This window comes from Drosophila guanche, unplaced genomic scaffold, assembly GCF_900245975.1.
Source record: "Drosophila guanche unplaced genomic scaffold, DGUA_6, whole genome shotgun sequence".
Taxonomy (NCBI): Eukaryota; Metazoa; Arthropoda; class Insecta; order Diptera; family Drosophilidae; genus Drosophila; species Drosophila guanche.
This window is the reverse complement of record NW_022995743.1, coordinates 856,118-879,883: the sequence shown is the minus strand read 5'-3', so window position 1 is coordinate 879,883 and position 23,766 is coordinate 856,118. Positions and strand designations below refer to the sequence as shown.

General features: G+C 52.6%; 6 protein-coding genes across 9 annotated transcripts in view; 3 read left to right on the top strand and 3 right to left on the bottom strand.

Moving 5' to 3' along the window:
* Positions 1-22: 22 nt before the first annotated feature.
* LOC117579728 lies at positions 23-3,031 on the bottom strand. Of its 2 annotated transcripts, XM_034265729.1 has the most exons (3): positions 2,703-3,031; positions 2,455-2,607; positions 23-1,429 (listed from the first exon to the last, which is right to left on the bottom strand). In XM_034265729.1, the coding sequence occupies exons 2-3, from the start codon at positions 2,491-2,493 to the stop codon at positions 146-148; spliced, it is 1,323 nt and encodes a 440-aa protein (XP_034121620.1). In that variant the 5' UTR covers positions 2,494-2,607; positions 2,703-3,031; the 3' UTR covers positions 23-145. The 2 variants fall into 2 exon arrangements, with proteins under 2 accessions (XP_034121620.1, XP_034121629.1); XM_034265738.1 differs by lacking the exon at positions 2,455-2,607 and having other exon boundaries at positions 2,703-3,030.
* LOC117579737 (divergent protein kinase domain 2A) lies at positions 205-5,211 on the top strand. Of its 2 annotated transcripts, XM_034265760.1 has the most exons (3): positions 205-311; positions 3,753-3,867; positions 4,039-5,211. In XM_034265760.1, the coding sequence occupies exon 3, from the start codon at positions 4,049-4,051 to the stop codon at positions 5,099-5,101; it is 1,053 nt and encodes a 350-aa protein (XP_034121651.1). In that variant the 5' UTR covers positions 205-311; positions 3,753-3,867; positions 4,039-4,048; the 3' UTR covers positions 5,102-5,211. The 2 variants fall into 2 exon arrangements, with proteins under 2 accessions (XP_034121651.1, XP_034121643.1); XM_034265752.1 differs by lacking the exon at positions 3,753-3,867 and having other exon boundaries at positions 218-311; positions 4,040-5,211.
* Positions 5,098-7,790, bottom strand: LOC117579719 (F-box only protein 42). The gene is made up of 3 exons (XM_034265717.1): positions 7,373-7,790; positions 5,918-7,302; positions 5,098-5,845 (listed from the first exon to the last, which is right to left on the bottom strand). Exons 1-3 carry the CDS (start codon positions 7,563-7,565, stop codon positions 5,405-5,407), a joined length of 2,019 nt encoding a protein of 672 aa, XP_034121608.1. The 5' UTR covers positions 7,566-7,790; the 3' UTR covers positions 5,098-5,404.
* Positions 7,791-8,060: 270 nt separating this feature from the next.
* On the top strand, positions 8,061-9,975 carry LOC117591831 (tRNA pseudouridine(38/39) synthase). The gene is made up of 5 exons (XM_034285172.1): positions 8,061-8,421; positions 8,482-8,573; positions 8,638-9,120; positions 9,185-9,745; positions 9,801-9,975. The coding sequence occupies exons 1-5, from the start codon at positions 8,138-8,140 to the stop codon at positions 9,866-9,868; spliced, it is 1,488 nt and encodes a 495-aa protein (XP_034141063.1). The 5' UTR covers positions 8,061-8,137; the 3' UTR covers positions 9,869-9,975.
* Positions 9,941-23,766, bottom strand: part of LOC117591815 — a 37,137-nt gene continuing 23,311 nt past the window's right edge. Inside the window, exons 4-10 of one of the 2 annotated variants that reach the window (XM_034285154.1) lie at positions 19,001-19,724; positions 17,744-17,950; positions 12,087-13,599; positions 10,761-12,004; positions 10,503-10,673; positions 10,328-10,445; positions 9,941-10,268 (exon numbers count right to left, since the gene is read on the bottom strand). In XM_034285154.1, coding sequence (XP_034141045.1) covers positions 10,238-10,268; positions 10,328-10,445; positions 10,503-10,673; positions 10,761-12,004; positions 12,087-13,599; positions 17,744-17,950; positions 19,001-19,712 — 3,996 coding nt within the window. In that variant the 5' untranslated portion in view covers positions 19,713-19,724 and the 3' untranslated portion in view covers positions 9,941-10,237. The remainder of the gene's footprint in view (positions 10,269-10,327; positions 10,446-10,502; positions 10,674-10,760; positions 12,005-12,086; positions 13,600-17,743; positions 17,951-19,000; positions 19,725-23,766) is intronic. The other variant, XM_034285162.1, reaches the window with a different exon arrangement.
* Positions 18,087-18,976, top strand: LOC117591835. Its single transcript, XM_034285202.1, has one exon. The coding sequence runs from the start codon at positions 18,118-18,120 to the stop codon at positions 18,946-18,948; it is 831 nt and encodes a 276-aa protein (XP_034141093.1). The 5' UTR covers positions 18,087-18,117; the 3' UTR covers positions 18,949-18,976.

Genomic DNA, 23,766 nt, shown 5'->3' with positions numbered 1-23,766 from the left:
GTTATCTTTCCAATCTGTTTGAAGCGTTTTCGAAAGTTTAATGAACTCCGACGCAGCGTACATTAACTTACGGCAATAAATACACAATGATTAAGATTAGGCCTAACTAGAAACGAGAGTGACGCAGGAGCCCTGCACCCTGCACCTACACCAGATTGGCGTAGCGCAAGCCCTTGACCAGGCTGCCGCTGAAGCTGTCGCTGTCGATGAAGCGAATGCCATCGGCGAGACAGGACTGCACGCTGCAAGGATACTCTGCACCGTACGCACTGCCGTCCCATCGTATCTGCAGCTCGTAGGACAGCTCCGGGGTAAGTACACACGCCTCCTCGCGCCGCCAGCTGAGGTGCAAGTCGCAATTGTATTTCGTGCTCTGATTCTGAATGATGTGACTCCACACGGGATTGCTGGGGGCGTCCACGCCGTCGGCCGGCAGCTCGCACAGGTCCAGGCGCAGGGACTCGCGATACTCCAGAGGCAGCTGAACCTGAACGTGGCCAAAGTTGCCGGTCAGGTTGGGGGGCAGGCGACTGTTGATGACCACTCCCATGAGCGAGATGAAGCGGGGGCTCCTGAGGCGGAGACGCCACAAGGGAGACTCTGCATCGACGGTGAACGGTCGGCAGGCCTTGTAGTAGCAGCGCTCCACTGAGACTATGGGAGCCGGAGCCGGAGATTGCGCCTCATCGGAAGCATTCACATTCACTGGCCACGAGTTGGCCTCCGGCCCCAGACCATGGACCACCAAGTCCGCATCGCTGGGACCCAGGCCCAGTTGCTCGCACTCCTGCTGGGTCCACTCGTAGACGTACCAAATGAGCAGCTTGTGCGGCTCCTTGCAGGCGGCAATGATCGTTTTGACGCACTCCTTGGACACGTGGACATAGTGCTCCTTCAGATGGGTCATGTACTGGGCATTGTTCACGCAGCAGCGCATGAAGAAGGTCATGCAGACCTCCAGCAGACTGTCCAGGCCCATGCACACACTCAGCTCCAGGGCCGGCAGAATGTTGGAGAAGCGCAGCTTCCTGGTGATGGCCACCAGCGAGTCGGCTATCAGCTCGTCTAGCAGATACTTCTCCGCCGCGTAGTAGAGCTCAATGCAAGCCACCAGCTCCAGGCCGTTGTAGTCCACGCTGCCCGTGTAGATGCACTCGAGCAGTACCTTGAAGATGGCCGCACTGATGTCGTGTATCTCGATCTGCGGCTCGCTCTCCTGCATCGGTCCGAAGAACATGGCCTCAAAGACGGGACTGGCGGCACTCAGGATCAGTTTGTGGCACTTCAACTGCTCCTCGCAGACGTGGAACACGCAGTCCGTGTACTTCTCCCCGTGCAGAAGCTCAGCATAGCGGCGTCCCAGCAGGCTGCCCCCGTTGGCCTGCTCCTTGTGATGGGTCACGGCCACTTCCATCGCAGAGCTGTTCATCTGAAAGAGGCGGAGAAAGGCCATAAATATGGATGAGATGAGAAGAGAACAGATACTGAAAACCGGCTGCCAATTTGCTCGTGCCAAGGTGGGCCATCAATCATTCCTTAGATAATGGAAACTATTTCGGGTCGGGCGAATAGAAAGCGAGAAGCGCCAAACCACAGCCGAAAAAAAGAAAGATAGAGAACGAAAAAGGTTGAATTGAAATTTGTTTGCTGGCAGTTAACCGATTAGGGAACCACAAGTCTCCCAAGAGGGAGTGTCTCTTTACGATAGTTTCTTTTTGGGAGATCTGATTTGATAAGAAAACATTATTTAAGAATGTCATGCCCCTGTATTGCTCAAGGGCAATAGTATACCGTACACCGTACAGCGTACACCGACAAGTGCCCGTTCTATGGTGACAACGTGACGCAATTTGAATGGAATAATATGAATTGAATTGAATTGCTAAATCTGGCTTAGATTTCCTTAGTCATTGCCCAGAACGTGCCATACATCTACACAAGCACTCGTACATGCTCAGGCCAGACGTATTTCGTTTATCAATAAGCCAGAATAATACTACGGAGTGTCGTTAGTTATTCACATCTAATGCCGGCATTCGCATTCGTTCCACTAGAGCATGTACGAGCATGTGTATATTTGGAGGGGGCTTTCGGTTGCCTATTTATATTTGAGTGTTGTTTTTGCTCAGGCGGTAATACATAACCGGTTTAAAGTGTTTTTCTATACATTTCAGTTGTCTAGGCTATGGTGACTTCCAAGGGGACTATCGCATAAGCATAGAACGCATGCTTATGTGCATCCCGAAGTACTCTCGATAGAGCTGGTTACTATAATGAACGAAAAATACGAGAATCCCTGCAAAACTATTTACAGCTGATGGACTATGTCCATAGATTGTAGCGTGCATATGTATTTTGCGGGCTCGGCTCCATCGAGAAGTGTTAATCTTCGATTTTGAGCATTTGGGATTCCTGACTCCGAACCCCCCCCACTCCGAACGATTGTTTGTTTACCTTCCCCCGGAGACAATCAATTATCTCGTGATCCCTCATATATTGCGGCGCAGATTGTTTACTTTACTGTTGTCGCCCTCCTGAATCGCAATTCAATATTGCAGAAAAATCACCTTCGAGCGGTGAAGGGATCACCGATTTGTGGTGGACGACCTTAAAACAAATTCCGTATGATTTTGGTATTTGGGTAATTTTTGAAACAAAATTGGATGATTTGAGTGGATATTTTTCCAAGCACAGAAACACACCTTTTGGCACTGTGACAAATTCTCTTCAAACAAAAGCGATCGCACTGTCTGGGGATCTGTATAGTATATGGCTGCAGTTCTATATAGTGTTGAAATTCAATTGGATCGAATAGTTCACGAGAATAGAAGTGAATTATGCTTTGGCAGCCGAGGAGGGAGTCAGCCGCCTGAACTTGACCGATATCGCGGACTTTATATGCTGATCGGATCGCACACGGCAAACCAAAACAGACGCAACCAGCTGTTCGTTGCGGAGAACGAGGCTGATCGAGAACGCAAAGAACTGAGAACTGAGAACCGTTGAGCGCAACGCGCCACCTTCAACTGATCCGACGGCCAGCCAGCAGCCAGGTAGAGGTCCGATCCGATCGCTGGCCGCTCTCTCGCGAGCTCGATCTTGCCTCTCTCTGGCCATACCTCTCAATGTTCTCAGTTCTTGGTCACTCAGCTCTGATGAAGGTGATAAAGAAACATCCCACTGTTGGCTTAGATTCTTAGACACACTTTTCGTATTCTTTGCTCTAGCAAACGAGTTCCTATGGAACCCAGGAGCACACAATTATGTTCCTATATCCCATTCGAAGCCACAATTCAAGGAAATGTCGTTGCCGCTTGTTTGCTGCTATCTTTATAATGGTGGCTCTCCCGCCTTCGTTGAGATTACAAATTAAGCGTCTGCCAGCGATTGCCAACCTTGAACCCTTTCAATTGCCTCTTCTTCAGTTCAGGCCGTGGAGAAGCTGCCAGAAGCGAAGGAGAAGCCACACCACCACACCAAAGCAAAGCAAAGCAAAGCAAAGTTATTTCTGTAAGCCCAACCAACCATCTTGCATTCTCTTCCCTTGGGAGTGTGTGGTGCGCTGGGTACATGGATTCATGCAGCGCCAGAAGAGGCAAACTTATCTGATCTTTGATGGAATACAATTTCTTATCTAATCACACATAATCGTAGCTAATTTTAAATGTTTGTTTTGACAGGCGTGAGTCGCTGTAGTTTATGGAATCGCAACCTTGATTAACTTTTGAGAATTTCAATTGATTTCTCTGTAGAGTATTCTGACTTCGGTGTTGGGCCTCGGATGCCTCCAGGCGGTTGCTTGGTTCTTCAGTTGGGGCAGCTGCTTTGGCTCAGACCTTAACTTTGGCATGTGGCTGGGGGAAACAGGTAATGTCGAGGCCTCTCAAGGGAGGCTGGGCCCTCACGCACATTCACGCAAACACACACACACACACACACACACGCACGCACAAACACTTGCTCACGCACGTGTGGGTTCGTTTTATGGTTTGCCAAGCCTCCTCATGCTGCTCTGACCCTTCTCTTTCTCTCTTGCAGCCCCCCTGGCATGCACCTGTCGCCCGGACATCTCAGAGTTGTGCTCATTCTGTCCCTGCTGCAGGATCTGCAGATACGACCACAGAAGGATACATTCAGGGCACATCTCGAGCGGGATCTGCGGCTGTGTCCGGCCTGCTTTGCGGGACAGCGTTGGCAGTGCGAGGAAATCTTCGAGGCCATCGCCGAGCCCTCGGACTGGAGCAAGCTGATCAAGGGAATCGCTCTGCTCTTCGATCGTCGGGAGATTTACTTTCTCCACTCGAATGAAGGGTCCCAGCTGGTGGCCAAGAGAAAGGCCAATGGGCAGTCTTGCCGCAATGTGGACTCCCTGCGAAGAGAATTTATTGAGATGGCCGAGCGTCCCGGTGGGTTCCATCTTTGCCATGGCGGACGCGGGACCCCTCGCTTCGTGAGCTACTTGGAGCAGCGCGGCCATGAGGCTGCCACCATCTGGTACTACATGATGCACAGCATCACCCCGTTGCTGATGCAGGAACTTTTTCTGATGGAGTTTCCTGTGCCACGGAGCTACGGCGCGTGTGGCCTGACTCACTTTCAAGCCTATGCCGGACACACTCTGCAGCACTACGCCGCTGCTGGCGAGGATCTGCGCCTGGAAATTGCCAGACAAGTGCTTCAGCTGTCGCTGAAGCTCACCTTTGGCTTTGCGGACTTTCGCATCTTCCTAACGGACTTGACGGCCGACAATCTGGCCTTTGACGAGCCCAGCCAGCGAGTGCTGCTCATCGACCTGGACTCTGTGGTCCTAGTGGACGCGGCAGCTCCCCTGGGCAACGCCCAGAAGTACGAGCCCCTGCCTGGCGATGGATTCACGTTCGATGTAAAGCAATTTTGCGGTGGCCAGCTGCTGGACGCGAATGTGTATCAGGCCTGTCGGCTGCTCAAAGACTTTCTTCTGCAGGATCTGGCCAACGGGAGGCTGGAGCTGCTGCTGGACCAATGCGTGCGATGCGACGACGCGACATGTGATATGCGCTTCCAGCAGGCGTACGACTTGCTCAAGCTTCTCGAGGAGCTGCTGGACAGAAGACGGGATTAGGGTAACATATGGGAGGATACTTTAATTTAAGTAGGTAACCATGTTTAATCATACAACTCATCCATTAATCCATTACACTCAATAAACGGTCTAAGTGAACTCTGCCCGAACTTCTTTGAAGGAGTTTGGAGTGGCAGCAGCAGTTGGCTGCTGCCGTTAGCTTAGGTATAGGTTAAGGTTTAGGTTTAGGTTTGGGAGGGGGAAACATAGACATACCAACAGACACAGACATTGGCTATCGTGTCTGCTGGCTATTGTATGGCTGGCCGGAATCCCGGTCCAAGTCCCGATCCCGATCCGAGCTTAAATAATATCACGGGGAAAACTCAGGAAGTGTATGGAATTGGACACGTGGTGTGTGATGTCTGTGAGGGTCTCCTTGTGGACGCCGCCGAACAGAATCAGCTCGCCATTGCCGGCAATGAGGCTGGACAGGATGAGGCGATCGGGTGCTCCCCGCAACACGCCAAAGTTCTTGTACTCCACCCAGTCGAGGGCGGGTTCGCTGCTGCTGAGTATGCTCGAGATGTCGCACACGAACAGGGATTGCACATTACAGCGCAGTCGCTTCGGGGAGGGCGCGCGCAGCGGCTGGGGCTCCACCTGGGCGGCGGCGGGCGCGCTCCGCCGCGAGTTCCGTATGGCATTCATCTTCTCTTCCATGCGGCGGATGCGTTCATTGTGATCTCGCGAAGCGCTGCGTGACCGCGTGGGCACATTGAAGGCGGCCATTCGAAAGGGATCCTGTGTGGGGAGGAGGAATCATGAATTACATTGGGGAAGTTGCTAAATGGATCGTTTCGGTGGTCCACTTACCTCGTACATCTCATCGAAGCGCTTGGGCAGTCGCGGCTCGTTGTCGCGACACCGCAGGGCCAGATTGCGCTGAAGACGCTGGGCGGCATCCACGTCCCCATCGGCAGCGGCCAGCGAGGGAGCGCGCACTGGCGGTGAGGGTGGCGAAGGGGCTGCGGCGGGTGGGGCCGGGGCTGGGGGCGCGTGCAAATCGCTCAAGCGACCGGATCGTGGCTGATAATTGTTATTGTTGTTGTTCACATTGTTGTTGTGCATGAACTGCTGCGCCTGCTGCATGTGCTGGTTGAGAATGGCCCGTCGATTGGCCAAATACTGTTCCTGCGGAGCCAGAGCGCCGCCAGCTCCTCCGCCCGCCACCACACGATTCGCTCGGTTTTGGCCCAAGCCGCCTCCTAGGCCGCCGGCTAGTCGGCGCTCTGGCATCAGGATACGCTGGCCCCGCTGTGGCATATTCTGGTGAGGATTGGGTGGCGGCGGGCCGCGTCCGCCGACCACGGGCACCCGACTCTGCTTCATCATTTGAAAGTCTTGCGGCATGTTGGGCGAGGGGCCCACCACCACGAGGTAGTTGTTGACTTTGCAGCCGGGATTGCACCACATGTGGACGGCCCCGAAGCGCTTGTTGCGAACCGTCAGCGTCTTCCACGACCACACATCTCTCGTCATGTCCAAGAGCCAGGCGTCCGTGTAGACCCGATTGGCTCCGCCACAGCCTCCCACGACCAGAAGATGATTCTTGTCCAGCTCGATCTGGATTTGTCCGTATCGCGCACTGGGCCGCGTGTTGCCCACGAAGAGAGGCTGCCACCAGCGCTGCTCGGGCAGGTCCAGCACCCAAGTGTCGTTGGAGTTGATGTTGACATCGTCTGTGATCTGGTAGCCACCGAACACCACCATGCGGTCGCCGTGCACCGTGGCCGAGTGGCCAGCCATGGGCGGCGGACAGGGCATGGTGTTCCGCAGCAACCAGCGATTCTTTCCGAGATCGTAGTAGTGCAGCTCGTCGAACAGGCACCACGGCTGGTAGGGCGGATGCAGCGAGGGGTAGCGCCAGCCGCCAAATAGCACGAGCTGGTCCTTCCAGGCCACCATGGAGGCGCTGCCCTTGGGCGAAGGATAGGTGCCCGTGGCCACAGGCCGTGCCCAGCGCATGTGCGTCAGATCGAAGCGCCAGAGATCGTTGAAGGTGGTGTCCGAGGTGGATCCGCCGCCGAACACATACATGGAGTTGCGCTGACGCACAGCCGAGTGGGCAAAGCGTCCAGCAATAAAGGCCACGGGTGAGCTGCTCGCAGCGGCGGCCGTTTGTGGCGAGAAGACTTCCCAGCGCAGCCGAAAGTCGGTCAGGCCTTTCTCGAGGTTGAACTTGGAGCGGCGCACGAGATCTGGGGAGGCATAGAGCAGAGGAAGTTAGAGCATACCGTTCTCATCGATTGCAGCCACACGAATACTCACTCTTGACAATGGCATGCCAGCGCTTGCAGACGATGCTGCAGTGCTCCAGGTCCCCGTAGGGTGGTAGGTAGGTGAAGATGAACTCGAGAATCTCGTCGGGCAGCACATTCAGACTGGCGTAGAGCAGGGGCGAGGCTGGGGTCATGTCACAATTTTGATTCTCGCTGTCGACCTTGTGATTGCACGTGTCCATTGAGGGTCCTGTCCTTGTGTCCTTCTGAGTACTGTCCTTCTGCGTACTGTGGTGTCCTTCACCTTCAGATGCTGCGCCACTGAAACAGCAAATGGGGATGGGGAGCAGGCACACGTGTGTGGAGTCACTAGGGGCACAGCCAGGCTCGACTTTCAGCCTGAATTTGGCTTTCGAATTTGGCGTTTTTTACGTTTTACAAATATAATATGATTTATAAACAGTGGAGATCAGTGTAACCGTGGATTTAAGAATAAAACATACCTCCGGACCCTTGGGAATATACCGAAATATACTTTGTCAATTTCCACATGTGAATACCGTAAATATACTAAGAAAAAAACGATATTACCCTACGTAGCCCCTTTTTTTTTAAACAAGGTTAACAACTTTAGTAAAACCGCAAATGAGATTCTCTTTGTAGATACATTTTATATCAACTTGTATCAAATTCTTCAAGTTTTTTATCTTCTCGCAGCAATTTTGAGCTGCGTCCGCGCTTCGTTGTGAATGGCAATCTGTCCCAATCGCCAAATTGCACGTTCCTCTTTGTTTATGTTTTACTTACGTCCAAAATGAGTGCAACAACTGACAAGAAGGTGGTCATAAATAAGCGCCAAAAGGGTTTGTCGCGAGAGGCTTTGGGAAAACTGAGTCAAAAGGAGCTGATTGATAAAATAGTCCAACTGGAGGCGTACAACTTTCAGCTGAGAAATCTTCTGCACAAGAAACTAACGGAACATGACCGAAACAATTCGGAATATGCGGAATTGTTGGGCAAAGAAACGGAGGCCATTGTTCCAAAGGAGGCGACACAGTCCAGCAAGGTGCAGAAACAACGTAAGTTCGACTGGAGTAGGTAAGCGGGCACTCATAATGGATTCCAAACAAGATTTCCTGTTGCATCTTCCCTTCGCAGCGCTCACAGACGTCATGTTTTGCTGAAAGTAACCTACTTTGGCTGGGACTACCAGGGTTTTGCCTGCCAGGAGGATTCCAACGATACCATTGGTGGGTTCCACTTACTTGAAACCTTAATATTTAAGACCATTTTATGCTCCCCCTTTGGAATCAGAGTCCCATTTGTTTCGTGCCCTGACGCGTACCTGTCTCATCGAATCACGTGCCACATCGAACTACCATCGCTGTGGACGAACGGACAAGGAAGTGAGCGCCTTCTGCCAGGTTATCTCTATCGATTTGCGCAGCAAGCATGCGCCTGAGACTCAGCTGGAAGCTGCTGCCCTCTCATCCGAAATCGACTACTGTGGCCTCCTCAACCGGGTGCTGCCCAAGAACATTCAGTGTGTCGCCTGGATGCCGTTACGGAGTCCTGTGTACAGTGCCCGCTTTGACTGCACCTCGCGTAGCTATCGATACTACTTCCCCAAGGGTGACCTGAACATTGAAGCCATGCAGGAGGCCTGCAAGCTGCTGGTTGGACATTCTGATTTTAGGAACTTTTGCAAAATGGATGTGCACAATGGAGTCACGAAATTCATACGGAATCTGCAGGCAGCCCGAGTGGCGCCCTGCGAAGAGAGGTTAACGCATACAGGTAAATATGCCATGAGGTTATCTGTTCCATTTGCTGGGACTCTATTGTTTTCGTCTTGCAATAGGTTATGATATGTATTATCTGGAGATCAAAGCAAATGCCTTCCTCTGGCATCAGATAAGGTGCATCATGGCCGTGCTGCTGCTCGTGGGTCAGCAAAGAGAGCAGCCTCGCATTGTAAGCGACCTTCTGGATGTGGAAACTAATCCTTGCAAGCCACAGTACACGCCTGCCCTCGGGTTGCCCCTGAATCTGTTCCATTGTGATTTTCGAGACAGGACGACGCGGAAAATGAACCATCATCCAGCTGATGGTGATGAAGATGACGAGGCCATGGATACGTCTGCAACTAAAGTGGAAATCGACGAGAGTCCTTCGGTTGGAAAAGATCTTACAAATTGGATTTACAACGAGGAGAACTTGCAGAAGCTCATCGAGAACGTCCAATGCGAGTGGACGCAGTTCAGTGTGAAGAGCACCATGATACGAAATGTTCTCCAGCAGCTGGAGCACCTCTTGGAAGCGAACTACCACCAAAAAGAAAGTGTGACAGCGCAGGTCCTGCTGCTACAGGACTCCGTCAAGCCGCGCCAGTATCTGCCTCTTCTGGAACGCAAGCGCTGTGGTGAGTGCTCTGCGGCAATTGCACAGTTTATTTTGTAACTGAATTCCTTTTGCAGAGAGCCTGGAGAATCGCATTGAGCACTTTGTGAAAAAGCAACGACTGATAGTCAAGGATGAAAGCTGAACCATTGGACCTTGCTAAGTGCGCTACATCCCGGCCATACAGCGGCCGTGTTTATATCGGAAATGTATTGTGCACTTTTAGAGTAAATATATATTAATGTTCATGAACTTGTACAACGTTTCGCAGCTTAGAATAGAGTCTAGGTAAGTAATAAGTTTAGATTGTAACTCCGTACAATTTCTTAGATGCTACAGTTAGGGGAGGGGATTATGCTAGTACCTATAAGAGTCATCTATATGAATAGTTCTTTGTACGATAACAAAACGAAAGAAGGCTTCACTTAATTGCTGAAATGTACATTTAACTTGGTTCAACAAAGCAGTTTGTCCACAATCAGGTCTATTAGCCAACAACAAGTGATGAATGCTCTTACGTGCCCATAGATTTCGCTTTCTGCAGCCTGCAAGGAAAGACATCATGGGTCAGCTTCTCTTCCATAGACTATAGATTCCTACTTACTTTCTTCTCAAGATCTTCAGCCCAATGGCGCCCTCTCGCACATTCTTGAATAGCCCTATGGTTTCGGCGTGACTCATGCCCTGCACGGAGTTGCCATTGATCTCCACGATCTCATCGCCTGTGGATGGCAGAAATTTAGATGTTAAGGTTTTCAGATATTAAAGGCTTAGCTTACCCGCTTGCAAGGTGCCATCGTCTGCTGCCTGACCTGATGGAAACACCGTCTTCACAAAGATGCCCATGTTGCCCTTGGGCGAGTCGCGTCCACCCACAATGCTGAAGCCCAGGGACTTAAGCCCGGGACCCTTGAAGAAGGTAATGCTCTTGGCTGTGCAACGACCACTGCCTGGAAGATGGAAGATTGTTCTTCAATCAATACAAGTTCTCCACCGTACATTTGGGATTAGGGTTATTTGGGGTTAACGATTCTCACCCTCGCTCATGGAGGCTCGGATGACCTCGGCCATTTCCTCGTCGCGAATTGTTAGCTTGGCCACCGGCAGCGATGGACGATGATGCATTAGTGCGGCGGCAGGCGGTGCCAGAGATGAGCCGGAACTGACTGACGCTGACGCTGATGCCGTTGCCGATGCCGATGCCGAGGCTGGTGAGGATGAGGCATTAACATATGGATTAGGCGAGATTAGTGAGACGCTCTTTGGCGTGTGCTTGATGTATAGTGATTGGTGTTGTTGCTGCTGCTGCTGCTGCGTCTGGTTGTTAGTGAGATCAGTTGTTGTTGTTGTGGTTGTTGTTTGGGGGCTTGAGGGTGCTCCCACGCCCTCGGTTAGATTGTTAGGCGGCGTCTGCATGAACAGGCTCAGCCGCGAGGAGCTGAGTCGCGAGTGAGCGAACCGCAGCGAGCGGTAGTGCGAGTTGGCCAGGTTAATGGAGTTGCGGGCGTAGTGGGTGCGCTGGCCAAACTGCTGGGGGCCGCCGGGAGAGCCGGGCGGCGGCAGGGCGGAGCCCTCGGAGCACCGCTTGCGGGCCAGCAGCTGCCACTTCTCGTCGTCCGCCAACGAGGAGGCCACGCACACGCTCGCCGCTCGATTCGCATAGACGGGCGTGTAGGACACGTTCTCGTCGGCATTCTCGCTCGCCCGGTGGCTGGGTGAGGAGGAGCAGCTGCTGCTGCTGCCATGGCTGCTGCCGTGGTTGTTAAAGAGCGGTGTCGGTGTTAGAACCAAGCTAGAGCGCTGACCTGAGGAGCTGCGTGCTCGTCGTCGCAGCAGCTCGTGCTCCGGCGCACTCACGTCCAGCGAGTGGCGGGGCGTGGAGCTGCGGCGGTGCTGCATCAGGGGCATGGGCGTGGGCAGTGTGCTGACACTGGCCATCGATCGGGCGTCGCACTGGTCCTCGCCCCCATTCGGCCGCTCTCCATCCTCCCGCCTGCCGCCCTCCGGCTGCAGCTGGAGGCTCTGCATGCTGGTCAGGCTGTCCGTGCTCTGGGTGCGCTGCACATAGCTCAGCCTGTGGCGTTGTGTGCTCATCCCATCGATGCGGATTTTGGTATAGAAGTCGGTGACGGTGGTGATCTCGTCGTGCGCTATCACCAGGTCAATGCAGTTGTCCACGAAGATGCTCAGCAGGCGCTGCACCTCGGCAAACGACTGGATGCCCCGCAAATGTTTTCCATTCACGTTCACAATCTCATCGCCCAGCCGAAGGCGTCCATCCCTGAGGGGTAGAAGAACAATGGAGATTAGAATAAAGATCCATCGGATCCAGAATTTGGAACCCCTTTTGGAAGAATACTCACCTTTGGGCCATGCCGTAGGGCTCCAGTTCCACGATGAGATACCTATACTGCTGCTCGTTGCTGCTGGTCATCACCGTCTTGGGCGAGAGGACGATGCCGATGTAGTCCTCCTGGCACTTGCGCTCCAGCTTCAGCTGCCGGAACCGGCGGCGTATCGTCTCCGTCTCGTAGTCGTAGTTGTAGCCGCCCAGGGAAACGGGAGCACTGCAGATGCTGCTGTTGCGCAGCCCGGAGCCCGATCCAGTACCCATTCCCATTCCCATTCCCACTCCCTCCGAGGAGCTGAGCGAGATTAACGAGTTGCGCTTGAGGGTGCCCGAGGCAATAGATTCCGTATCTCCGCCGGAGATGCTTAGATTATTGCCCGGCCGGACTCCGACGCCGCCGCCGCTGCCGCCCACACCCCCGTCGCTGTCGTAGCCGGACTCGTTCGAACTCAGACAACTACTTAATCTTTGGTAAAGTGGTTCCCAGTCCTTGGACGTGATGCTGTCGTTGCGCGACACATCCGCTCTGCCCATCTGCTGCTCGGGGGAGCCTCTGTGGGGCAGCGGCGACCTGCTGAGGATGGTGACTATCTCCTGGTGCAGCTGCTCGCGCCGCTCCATCTGCTGCTGCTGGTGCTTCAGGTGGCCCGCACCCGAGCCGTGGTTCTCCTCCGGCAGAACCGAGAGGCGGGAGCGCAGAAAGGCGTAGGGAAACGCGCCCCGACGAGACGCATCCTGCTGGCCCCCGGATCCCCCTGTGGAACCTGTGCCGCCCGTTGCACTGCCTCCACTGGGCGGAGAGCCCAGGCTGACGACGGCGCTGCCGCCGCTGCTGCTGGCCGTCAGGCAGCTGCTCACCTTGGCAATGTCGTCGCAGCTGCTGGACTTGAGGCTGGCGATGCGGGGGAGTCTCTGCTCTCGCTGCTCCCTCTGCTCCCGCTGGAGATTGAGGCCCTCGGTGGGATCGTCGCACTTGATGTAGGAGGAGCTGGACAGCTGGCTGGTGGAGCTGCTCCTGTACAGCGTCGTGGCTGCCGGCGCGGCCTGCTGTGCCGCCTCCGAGGCCTTCAGCAGATTGTGCGAGCGATGATTCAGCATGCCCGTCGACCCGATCCGATGGAAGAAGTTCTTCAACGCCTTCTGTGGCCGTGCCGCCGCCTGGTAGTGCACCTGATGCGTGGGCGTGCAATGAGCACTCTGGCTGCCATCCTGCACAGACTGATGCTGCTGCTGCTGCTGCTGCTGGAGCTGCTGTTGCTGATTGTGATTCTGGTGCTGACGCTGCTTGATGGTCTCAATGGGTCCCGATTTGCATTTCTTCAAGGTGCTGCTCTGGTAGCCTCCAGTGGGTGACGGGGATGCCTTGGCCGAGCTGGAGCCGGGACTGGGACTGCCAGAGCTGCTCTTGTGGTGCGTTGGCGAGTGGAAGAGGCTGCGCAGATCGGTGTGCGACTTGTGGGATGCGGGGGAATCGCTCCGCTTCAGCAGATCCAGTTTGCGGCTCATGCGCTTGCCCCAGGTGAACACTGCAACGAGAGAGGCAATCAGCAAGCGATTTCCAACTTAATTATAACACTTTAATAAATCTCGACGCCTCGCCACAGGGCTTGGCTGGACTGGAACTGGAACTGGAACTGCAACTGGAACTACAGGCAGTGACAGGGCCGTGTCACAGGATGAGAAATGTCCAACACATCAATATGGATTGTGGCCCTTGGACATGAGCAATGACAAGCTCCCCATCTGTGGTTGGGCAGCGTGCCACGTGCCAAGTGCCACAGCTGCCTGGTGTTGCATTACATGGATGCCGTTGTGGTTGCACACTCAGAGGTCGGCTTTAAAGATCTTTCGACCACGCTGACGTTGAAGCCTTCTGACACGTGGCGGAGGGGCTCTCCCCAATGGTCAAGGGAGAAGCGAGAGTCTCTCTGCGATTCTTCAGCATTCACTTAATCACATTCTGCAGTGCTAGGCACCCAAGCGTGATGGTAAAAGTAAGTGCTATCCAGATTCCATTAGAATTAGAATTCGAATTCGAATTAGAATTAGAATCTGTTCGGGCATTAAGCTCTAAACACACCTCAATTGCTAATAGAGCATAACCAATCACGAAATGGACTCGTATTGCCCATTGCCCAATGGATATCTAATAGGATCGTAAAATACTTTAACGATTCAGCTTTAACAGCAATTGGCAACACTTCCAACAGAGGGAGGCGGGGGGGAGAACCTCTTCGCTCGCTCTTCGAACTCTTCCAAACTCCTCTCCGAGTCTCGTTAATAAACAAATTTATGCGCTTGTTCCATATTTATCGCCCGGCGCAAGACAGAGATGACCAGATGGCGATTAGAGCGGGATGGGGCATTTACCAACAATTAGCATAAAACATGCGCACGCACGGGGAGGCAGAGTGGAGATCCTCAGATCGGTGGGGCACACACACACAGCAGGCATCGCCCATCCATTGACTTCCAATCGCATTATGCGGCACCAGCAATAAAATTTCCAAAACTATTTTCATCAGCGACATTAAGTGATTGGAGCGGGGGTGAGCCAGTGATGCGAAACGGTGACTCAGGTCACTGAATAGCACTGGAAACGGCAAAGCGAAGAATCACAGCTCTTGCGGTGCAGCGCAGCCAGCGACCAGTGATCGCTGGGCACCCCACATCTCTGGTGGACTCCGACTCCTTTGGCTGACTCGTGCCAAAGTTGTTTAATAGCCGCAGCCCAGCCGCAGGCCTCGGGTCCAGGTTCAGGCCATGTGTGGGCGTTGGAAGACCGGATGATGATGAGGCTGTGGCGTGGCTTGGTGTGGCGGCGTCGGCGGCGGACCCAATGCAGGTTGACAGCCGCTCCAAACTCCACCCAAGGACTGACCGAGTTCGCCTTTGATTAAAGTTTTCACCATTGCAATCACACAGCTCGAGGATAGGAAGGAGGAGGAGGAGCAGCGGCAGCGGCAGCCGCAGAGTGTTAAACAATAATAGGAAACGGCGCGCGGGCATCAATTATATGACAACCTCAGCCACACTCCAAAAGACCCAGCCTCGCCAGCAAGCTTCTCCTCCTCCTCCATCTCTGTCTATGTATGTCTGTGGCAGTCACCGCCGGCCACATGCCACAAATTCTACACCCACTTAACTTTCAAGACGGTGTCAAATGCCCGCCAGCCCCAAGAGCTCCAGCTCCAGACCGTTTCCTCTTCCTATGCCTCTGCTCCATTCCATTCATGCCTCCCCCTGCCCCTCCCCCTCCTCCTCCTCCTCCCACTTCTACTCCCCATCCATGTCGGAGATGGCTTTGTTGTAATTTTGCCGGCTGACATGCAAGCGATGCTGAGGCACAACCATTTGAGAGGAGGAGGCAGAGACTGCAGCTTAGAACTGCATCTCAAGTGGTGAACGAGTGAGAGGGAGACAGAGAGGGAGAGAGAGAGAGAGAGAGAGAGAGAGAGAGTGGGGGCTTGTGTGGCCAGTGTTGCCAGACTGACTGCTGTGAACGGCGACTTCTTGGGAGGAGATCAAAGGAAACCACAAAGGAATGCCTCAATCCCATTTGCTATTCATCAGAAATTCGGGCATAAGCCAAGCCATGGGAAAGATACAGATGCAAAATACACACTCTACATTTACATATACATATTTATGCATGTAAATATATGTACATATGTATATGCAAAGAGCCAGAGATCATACCAAATCAACATCAGAATCGAAATCAGGCAACATAATATCTCACGTACGAAAGTCGATTGCTTGAGAAATTCCAGAGCTTCTTCCCAACGCATCTTCCAAAGCAGAAGTTGCCAGCCAACCCATAACGGAATGGAAACCGAATGGAAACGAAACCAAATGGAATGGAATGGAATGGGAGGCAATGATAGATCGATAATCGGTTTGCCAACAGAAATCAAGTCAAGAAGAACATGTAATAAGCGATAATCCACAATAAATGCGCATGCGTGCAGCGCCAGCAGAGCGAAGGAGCGGCAGATCGGAGGATCAATCGGCAGGAGGGCAGGGCACAAAAAACGATACTCAATCCACAATCCTCAACTGGACCGAAAATTATAGCATTTATGTGGTGGATCGTGGATCGAGTGTGCGCCTCCGCCGACAGCTGGCTGAGTCGCCAAGAAGAAGAGAAGAGAAGAGAAGAGAAGAGAAGAAGGAGGTGGGAAATTGGGCGCTTATTGATTTCTCATCTTTTTGTTCTAGCGCATTTCGATGACGATGAAAGCTATTTGCAGATATATCCATACAATGTATCGAATATATGACTTTATAATACTCGAATTGACCTTGAGGCGAACACAAACACACATTTGGCGAAACCCTAATTAAAACCAATTAAGTGCGGTATTAAGCTCAATGAACCTCCCCGCATACAATGTGGCTTGAACATGCAAAGGCAATGGCAAAGGCAATCGCGATGGCAGCAACTCTGTGCCTGTGGAATGACGCTTACAGATGGATGACTGCTAGATGAATCTTTATCTTTCAACAGCTGCACCTGATAAAACTTGGCATAACTTGTGTACCCTCTCCGCTGCCCCTCACTGCTCCGGCGATCACTTCGTGCGGCAGCTGTTTAACCGCTTTGTCGGCAAACGTTTTGAGAGAGGCAGCGGGAGACCGAGAGAGCGTGAGCAAGAGAATGCAATCATCAAACGGTTTTGTGGTCTGCAGAGAGAGAGAGAGAGAGACAGAGAGAGAACGGACACCAGAGAGTTGCTCTGGCACTGTGGAGCAAGTGGTACCGGGCATTATTTGAATTTTTGTTTGCCAGAACTCTCGGATCGATCATCAGTGATCAGGCCAGGAGCAGTTGGAGCAGCAAAAGTTGCTTGCAAATGCGAGCTGATGTTTCGTTTCACATAATTTCCGCAGCTTTCAACAAACTACTTCCTGTTTACCCACTCCGCCACTCCACCCACCCACTGTAACCCACAATAAACCCCTCAATCACATAACAGGGCCGCACTCTTTATGCGAATCAATGGGAAAGGCAACCAAATGGCAGCCAAATGGCGCATAATGCCCAGCTTTGTCACACTTGGTCGCTCGGCTTTTGGGTACGGGTGGTGGCTCCACTTATAGCTTCGCCGCTTCCCACCCCTCCCAAGCCGCTGCCGCTGCCGCTGCTGCTGCCTTCACTCTGGAAACAATACAAATTCCAGTTGCAGACATCATCGGATCGCATTACAGCGACGACAACGACAACGACAATGGCAGAGGCAGCAGCAGCAGCAGCGGCGCTCATTGATGCGAAATCGGGTCAATACGGTATTTCGGAGCCCCCCCCCCCCCCATAAGTAAGCGACGTATCGATGACAATTGCAAACTGATTTTGCGCTGATTTACCCTCCTCCACCACATCGCACTAAACACGGAAGCCACACTCCGGAAAGAGCAGTGGAGCTGATGGAAAATTAATTGTTTCAATTAAAATATGCTTTAAAATTAGCTCCACAAATGCCTCGTTGACAACGCACTCCAATCGCTTGGAGCGTGGCATAATTCATGGAGAAGCTTCCCCCCCGTAAATAGCCAGCGGCAGCAGATGAAATCCCACTTTGATGGCACTCGAGGCGCCGTCAGAGCAGCACTTGATGGGGAAAATCAATTCCAGGGGATTTGGGCAATCTATTTTTGGGCAGTACTTACCGTTCCGAGTGGTGTTGGCGAGGGAGCCACTCGTGGAGGAGCTGCTGTGGCTGTTGCTGACGTCATTGCTGCTGCTGCTGCTGTTGCTGTTCTTATTGTTGTTGTGTGTGTGGCCCATTTCGTTGGCTGGAATAGCTGCGGGCTTTTGCTCATCATCCAGGACAACAACTGGCACGGCTGTGACCAGTTTGTAGTCGGGAAGATGACCTGCAAAAGAATAAGGAAACGAAATTGAGTTCATTGGCCTCTGGCTGATGGTTCAGAGCGTAAGAGTCCCCATAGATAATGCTGCAAAAATATTAATTGGGCGATAAGGGAGTGACAGTACGAATAAGGAAATTCCACAAGCAGTTTGATTGCAATTTTCCACCAAAATGGTTGAGCATCTCCAGTTCAGAGTGTTGCTGGGACTTGCACTCGTCTTTGGTCTCGCCAGAGCGATCGTCAATGGGGATGTGTACGGCACGCTGCCCGAGCTGGTGCTCCGCCATCTGAATGGCAGCCACGTGGATTTCGAGGAGTGGACTGGGAGGATGAGCCAGGCCCTGCAGCCGGAGCAGCAGCAGCTTGTGGCATGGAACATGCCCTGGACAGATGCTCTGGCGGTGGGTAAAAGTCTCTTGGAGTTGCAGCAGCTGCTGGAGCCCAGCAATCCCCTCAAGCTGCAGCTCTGGATGGGACTCTACTGGCACCTGCGACGCTCTAGACGATTGGACAGTAGGATGAGGTCCAGCTTTGCCCGGACTCTGTGGCGTCTACAAACGCAGCAGGCGGCACCATGGAATCCCCAACTGCAGAACATGTGGCAGAGTCTGCCCCGCTCTCTGCGGCTCATCCTGCACAGCCGCTGGCTGTGCCTGCAACACGAGCGGGAGCTGCTCTATGCCTTGGGTGGACACCGCCTGGAGCTGGGAGCCAACAGCAACTGCAGCATGTGGCAGGTGCAGGAGCAGCCACAGGACAGGGATCCCAACTGGCTGCGTCTGGTCAATGTGTGCGACAATCGTAGCCGCTGGTTCGTCAGCATGTTGCAGCTGCAAGAGAGCACGAGGCACGTGCTGCACACTGTCCCCAGCCACATGGCCAGCAAATTGTGTGTCCTCAACGGATTGAGCTACCTGGCAGATGCCTCTGCGGACTCCAACTGCCACTGGCAGCTCAACGATTGCAGCCACTTGCCACAAATATTGTTGGGTCGCAAATAAAAAGTGAGCGGAAGGTGTTTTCGGGGGAGTTCTCTGGCTGTTTTGTACTCACCATTTGGTGTCAGGGATCTGCTCTTGTGGCTGCCAGCGGATCCCGCTCCTGCTCCTCCCTTCTCGTACAGGCAGCTGCTGGAGGCGGCATGCAGTCGCTGTGCCACATATTGCTGGTACTGGGCGGCATGGTGTTGCTGCTGCTGTTGCTGCTGGATGGAGGCAATGCTGCTGCTGCTGTCGTATCTGAGCAGAAGTGTGGCCGACGAGTTGCCCAGCTTTTGGGGCATGGGCACATAGATTGTTGGCTGCGGTTGACGGTGCAAGGTGTTGGCCTCTTGCAGCGACATCACCGATATGCCCGATGGGGTCTGGCGGCCACTTAATAGACATGTGGGCGTGGCCGTGCGTAACGGCTGCTGTTGCTGTTGGTGTTGCTGCTGCTGCTGCTGCTGCTGTTGCAGAGTGCCGCCAGATGTGGCCGATGCGGCAGTGGCCGCTGTGGCAGTGGCCACCGCCCCATTGCTGGCCAGCGTGGTGCAGCTGAGGATCATCACGGGCGACTTGTCGTGCAGATCAGGCAGAGACGACGATATGGCGCTGCTGCTCACAATGCTCTTGTTGTATCTGTTGCTGTTGTTGCATGTTGCTCTGGTGCTGCTGTTGCTGCTGGGACAAATGTTGCTGCTGCTCTCCAGTTGCTGCTGCTGCTGCTGCTGCTGCTGTAATGTGCTGTAGGTGTCCGTGGATTTGCGCGTTTTGAAGAGACGCATGCTACGTGGTTGCTGCAATCGTAGGAGGGAACACACGAAATTGTGGATTAGTTTTCGCAAGTCAAAACCCCAGACCCAAAAACCTCAATTTTGTCTGCACATTCGACACATTCCCTTACTTTGTTCGTTCACCGGAGCGTATAATTAACACAAATTGCAACCCCGGTGGCGCCTCGAAAGTAAGCACTACAAAGTGCTGCCACTGGGAGGCAGCTCCAGCGAATGTTTAACCATCGATTTCCTAGCATTCCATTCCATTCCATTCCCACTCTCATATGCCTCAGGAATCGTACATTAATTTTCCATTGCGGAAGTAAACGAATCTGGAAATCTCTACGGGTAGTTGCTGGCTCTGCTGTAACCCTCTCTCTAGCTCTATTTATAGCTTGCTATAAATATTTGTGTACTCGACAGCGACAAGTGGCTGCTTATCAATCTTATCAGCACTTTCCCCCCCATATGCTAATGAGAGCGGGCGCCGCCAACCCCCGATCGCTGGCTGGCTTATCGGTTCAATAAACGCCTCAAAGGTGATTACCAGCAATAAAAAAACACACACAGCAGTGTGTGTGTGTGTGTGTGTGTGACTGCTTATATAATATTTGCGACTCTTTGTTGCTGTTAACTATTATTCGTTTGTTTTCTGTTGCTTGCGGCATGTGTCACAATATTTGCTGGCTGGGGTTTCTGTCTGCTGTTTGATGCATGAAATGAATCAAGGGGCGGAGTGTCACTGCTGAAGGTCAGCCAACAGCTGCCGAGTGGGTGGATTGAACCACAACACGCACCAAAAACCATCCACAGAGGTAGAGGCAGCAGCAGCCACAGCTGGAGCTGGAGCTGCGGGATGGTTAGTGACTAATTTACTCAACTGCCTTTTACTTTTCAAATTAGCCAAACTGTGCAGTCGTCAGAGCTAGTTTGATGTTTTATACGAGTGGTAAACGACAGTCAAGAGTTAGCAGCCGGCTGCAATCCTCAGCTCCTCCACATCCCACCCTAATTGCCACTAATTGATATGACATTTGCGTGTGCATCTGGATGCACGCATCTGGATGCCAAGTGGAGAGTTCTGTGGGGCACAGTGGTGAAGCTCCGCTCAGTGGGCAAGTCTACTCCAATCCATGCCGAAATGAAAGTATTGGCAATCCCTGCCCACTGTCTCTCGCGAAGCCACTGGCACAAATCCAATGAGCCGCAGAGAGATCAGCGTTAGTGGCAATTCCTTTGGGCTCCCTCCTTTGGCTACTGTGCAGCCATAATTTTGCTAATTTTATCAGACGCTTTGAACCCTGTCTGCCTGATTTTTATGGACGCTTTTAGCCACGGCCATAGAGGATGTGGCAGAACCTTAGATCCGGACAATATTTTGTCGTAATGTGCATTTAATTGGTCACCGAGGTCGTTGCCATAAATTTCGCATGTGCGTGTCCCTGTCTCTGTCTCATTCCGCTAATTAATAGTGCAACATTGTAATGGACATCGTCGGATGATAGTCAGAGATGGAATCGGAATTGGAATCAGAATCAGAATCAGAATCGTCGAGTCTTAGTCAGAGTTGCAGTCGCCGTCAGAGTTATAGTCAAAGTGGAAGCCCAAGAGCAAATGGCCGTCTTGTTTATGGGGCGAAACCAGTTTCAAGGACGAGCCGCTGGCGCGATTCCAAGAACTTCACTTGGCTCATTACCGCATGACGATCGTCATCGTGTGGCTCTGGCTGTGGCTGTGGCTGTCTCTGTGAAGGTGGAGGAGCACAACGTCGACTCTCCTCTCCAGACGCTGAATGGAATGGGATGCAGCTGGGGTCCAGGGGTCTAGGGATGGGAGGAAGGTGGCGCGAAGCAGCGAAAACGTGACTCTCCCGTCTCTTTGGGGTTTGACGATTGCTAAACTATTTTTTAAACTGCCTTTCAGTCGGACAAGGACAAGGACAAGGCTAAGCCGATGGCCCCTCCCCTCGCATATTTCTCTGCACTTAATTTTATTTTAATTTGCAAACAGCAGCAGCTCGTTCCTTTCTTCTCTTTTTTTCTTCTTAATAAGTAATAACCGCATTTTCCCCGGCTTTTAGTGTGATCCACTCACTCTCCATCCACGGCTGGAGTGCTGCCCAGAGACAGAGAAGGAGACAGAGTCGAAGCAATCGCCGCCGCATAGTTGTAAAATTCCTGTAAACAAGCCGAGGTTGCTTGCCACAGCTGTGGCATGTGGCAGCCTGGAGACCGTACTGAATGCTACACACACACACACACATACACACACACACACACACAGACATTCAGATGATCCCCACAACAATTGCAGCTATGGATTGGCATGGGACCCACGGGTTGCCAGAAGAGTTCTGCAGCCACAGAGAGGAGAGTCAGTGAGAAGGGAGAGCATGGAAAAGGGCGATGCAAAGAGGGAAGAGAAGTGGGGCATTATGTGGGGGCATTCCCTTTCCACGTTCCAGAAACTTCTTGAGCGCCCCACTCGTGGCAGCATTATCAGGGGCAGCCCCAGAGTTGTTACCTTTTGTTGCCACAAACTTTTTGAGTTATTTTTCCAGTGCATGCCTTATGTACACACATATATGTACGTACATACATTTTATGTATTTATTTATGTATGGCCTATCTACCATGCGCCTACATATCCATATGTGCTGCTGCTGCTGCTGCTGCTGCTGCTTTGTGTGTGTTTGTGTCTACTACTGGCAAGTCCGCATTCTTTTAAAGGTTGCCCCAAGTTGGCCAGAGCCGGGGCCAGCGTAAGAGCCAGAGCCAAAGCTTGCCATGGCATGGCAAAGCAGACCAGTTCGAACGAAACATAAACCAAAACCGAAACCAAAAACCACAAAAAACATTTGCCCGCCGGCCGCCTTGAATGGTGCGTCGGAGTCAGCAGCAACAGCAGCAGCAGCAGCAGCGTCTTGGGGCAGAGGTTGTGGCGCATGCGTCCAGTTTTCATTTTCGTTTTAATGTTGCTGCCGCTGCTGCTGCTGCTGGCGGCTTGTTCTTAGTAGCCCAAAAAAAGCACAAAAATCATTTGAAAATCGACCGACAGCGATGCTGATGTTCTGTTATTCAGCATTTTTTGGGCGCCAATCACAGACTTAATTGCGACCCGACACACACACACACACACACACACACACACACACAGACAGAAATCGAACGGTTGCAGCTAGCCGCAGATACGCAGATCGGAAAGCGGCTGACCTTCAGGCGTCCACCTGTTTGCCCAGTCCCCAAAGGAGATATCGGAGCGAAACAGTTGCTGGACGCTGTTCCAGCTAATTAGGCATATCAATATGATTATCCTCTCTGCGGCAGAGGCTTCTGCTGCTGCTGCTGTTGCTGTTGCAACTGTGACTCATCCTCGTGCGGCGCATTGCGCCTGTAAAAATGTTGCTGGAATGCTGCTGCCACATTCGCCCGGCTATAAATAGTTAACCTAATCAAAATGCAGGCGTGTAAGGCAGGCATTTGCATAGTTCTCTGCCAGTTGCATGTTGCTGTGGTTGCTGCCTGCTGCCTGCCGCCTGCTGCATGTTGCATGCTCCTCTTCTTGGCAATTATCTTTGGCATGCGCAGACATTGGTCTAAATGTCAAGGCAAATTATGATGCATTCAGCTATTACGTCTAATAGTCCAAAATTCATGCACGTGTGCAACTATTTTTAGTTGTGCCTCCGGAGACGGCGTTGCATGCCCCCCCCCCCCCCCCAATGACAGATCACTGAAACCTGCTGCTGCTGCTCCTCCTCCTTTTGCTGTTGCTGCAACTATTTGATGCATGTCTCTGGCTGCGCCCTTTTCTACGCTAATTAAGCCGAGACTTGCACTTGGCCAGTCGCAGACCCCAGACCCGGCCAAGGCCTCTACGATTGCCATCTGAAGATGGTAGGAGGAGTGGGGAGGTAGGCGCATGGCCTGCAGCGTTTGCAACATTTAATCATCACATTGCTGCAGAAATCGTATCATTAGCGTTTTTACGATTACGCGCTTTATCAAAATAGCTGCGGCAGCCAACAGCCAACAGCCAACAGCCAACAACCAACAATTCCAGA

What these genes read in the sequence shown, in the direction of transcription:
- LOC117591835 (XM_034285202.1), top strand. Translation starts at nt 18,118, where the DNA reads ATGGTTGAGCATCTCCAGTTCAGAGTGTTGCTGGGACTTGCACTCGTC.
- LOC117579737 (XM_034265760.1), top strand. Translation starts at nt 4,049, where the DNA reads ATGCACCTGTCGCCCGGACATCTCAGAGTTGTGCTCATTCTGTCCCTG.
- LOC117579728 (XM_034265729.1), bottom strand. Translation starts at nt 2,493, where the DNA reads ATGAGGGATCACGAGATAATTGATTGTCTCCGGGGGAAG. An exon ending in TTGATTGTCTCCGGGGGAAG is followed by an intron (nt 1,430 to 2,454) that starts GTAAACAAACAA and finishes CGCCTCTTTCAG; the next exon opens with ATGAACAGCTCTGCGATGGA.
- LOC117591831 (XM_034285172.1), top strand. Translation starts at nt 8,138, where the DNA reads ATGAGTGCAACAACTGACAAGAAGGTGGTCATAAATAAGCGCCAAAAG. An exon ending in GGATTCCAACGATACCATTG is followed by an intron (nt 8,574 to 8,637) that starts GTGGGTTCCACT and finishes CTTTGGAATCAG; the next exon opens with AGTCCCATTTGTTTCGTGCC. An exon ending in TCTGGAACGCAAGCGCTGTG is followed by an intron (nt 9,746 to 9,800) that starts GTGAGTGCTCTG and finishes TTCCTTTTGCAG; the next exon opens with AGAGCCTGGAGAATCGCATT.
- LOC117579719 (XM_034265717.1), bottom strand. Translation starts at nt 7,565, where the DNA reads ATGGACACGTGCAATCACAAGGTCGACAGCGAGAATCAAAATTGTGAC. An exon ending in CTGGCATGCCATTGTCAAGA is followed by an intron (nt 7,303 to 7,372) that starts GTGAGTATTCGT and finishes ATGCCTCCCCAG; the next exon opens with ATCTCGTGCGCCGCTCCAAG. An exon ending in GCTTCGATGAGATGTACGAG is followed by an intron (nt 5,846 to 5,917) that starts GTAAGTGGACCA and finishes CTCCCCACACAG; the next exon opens with GATCCCTTTCGAATGGCCGC.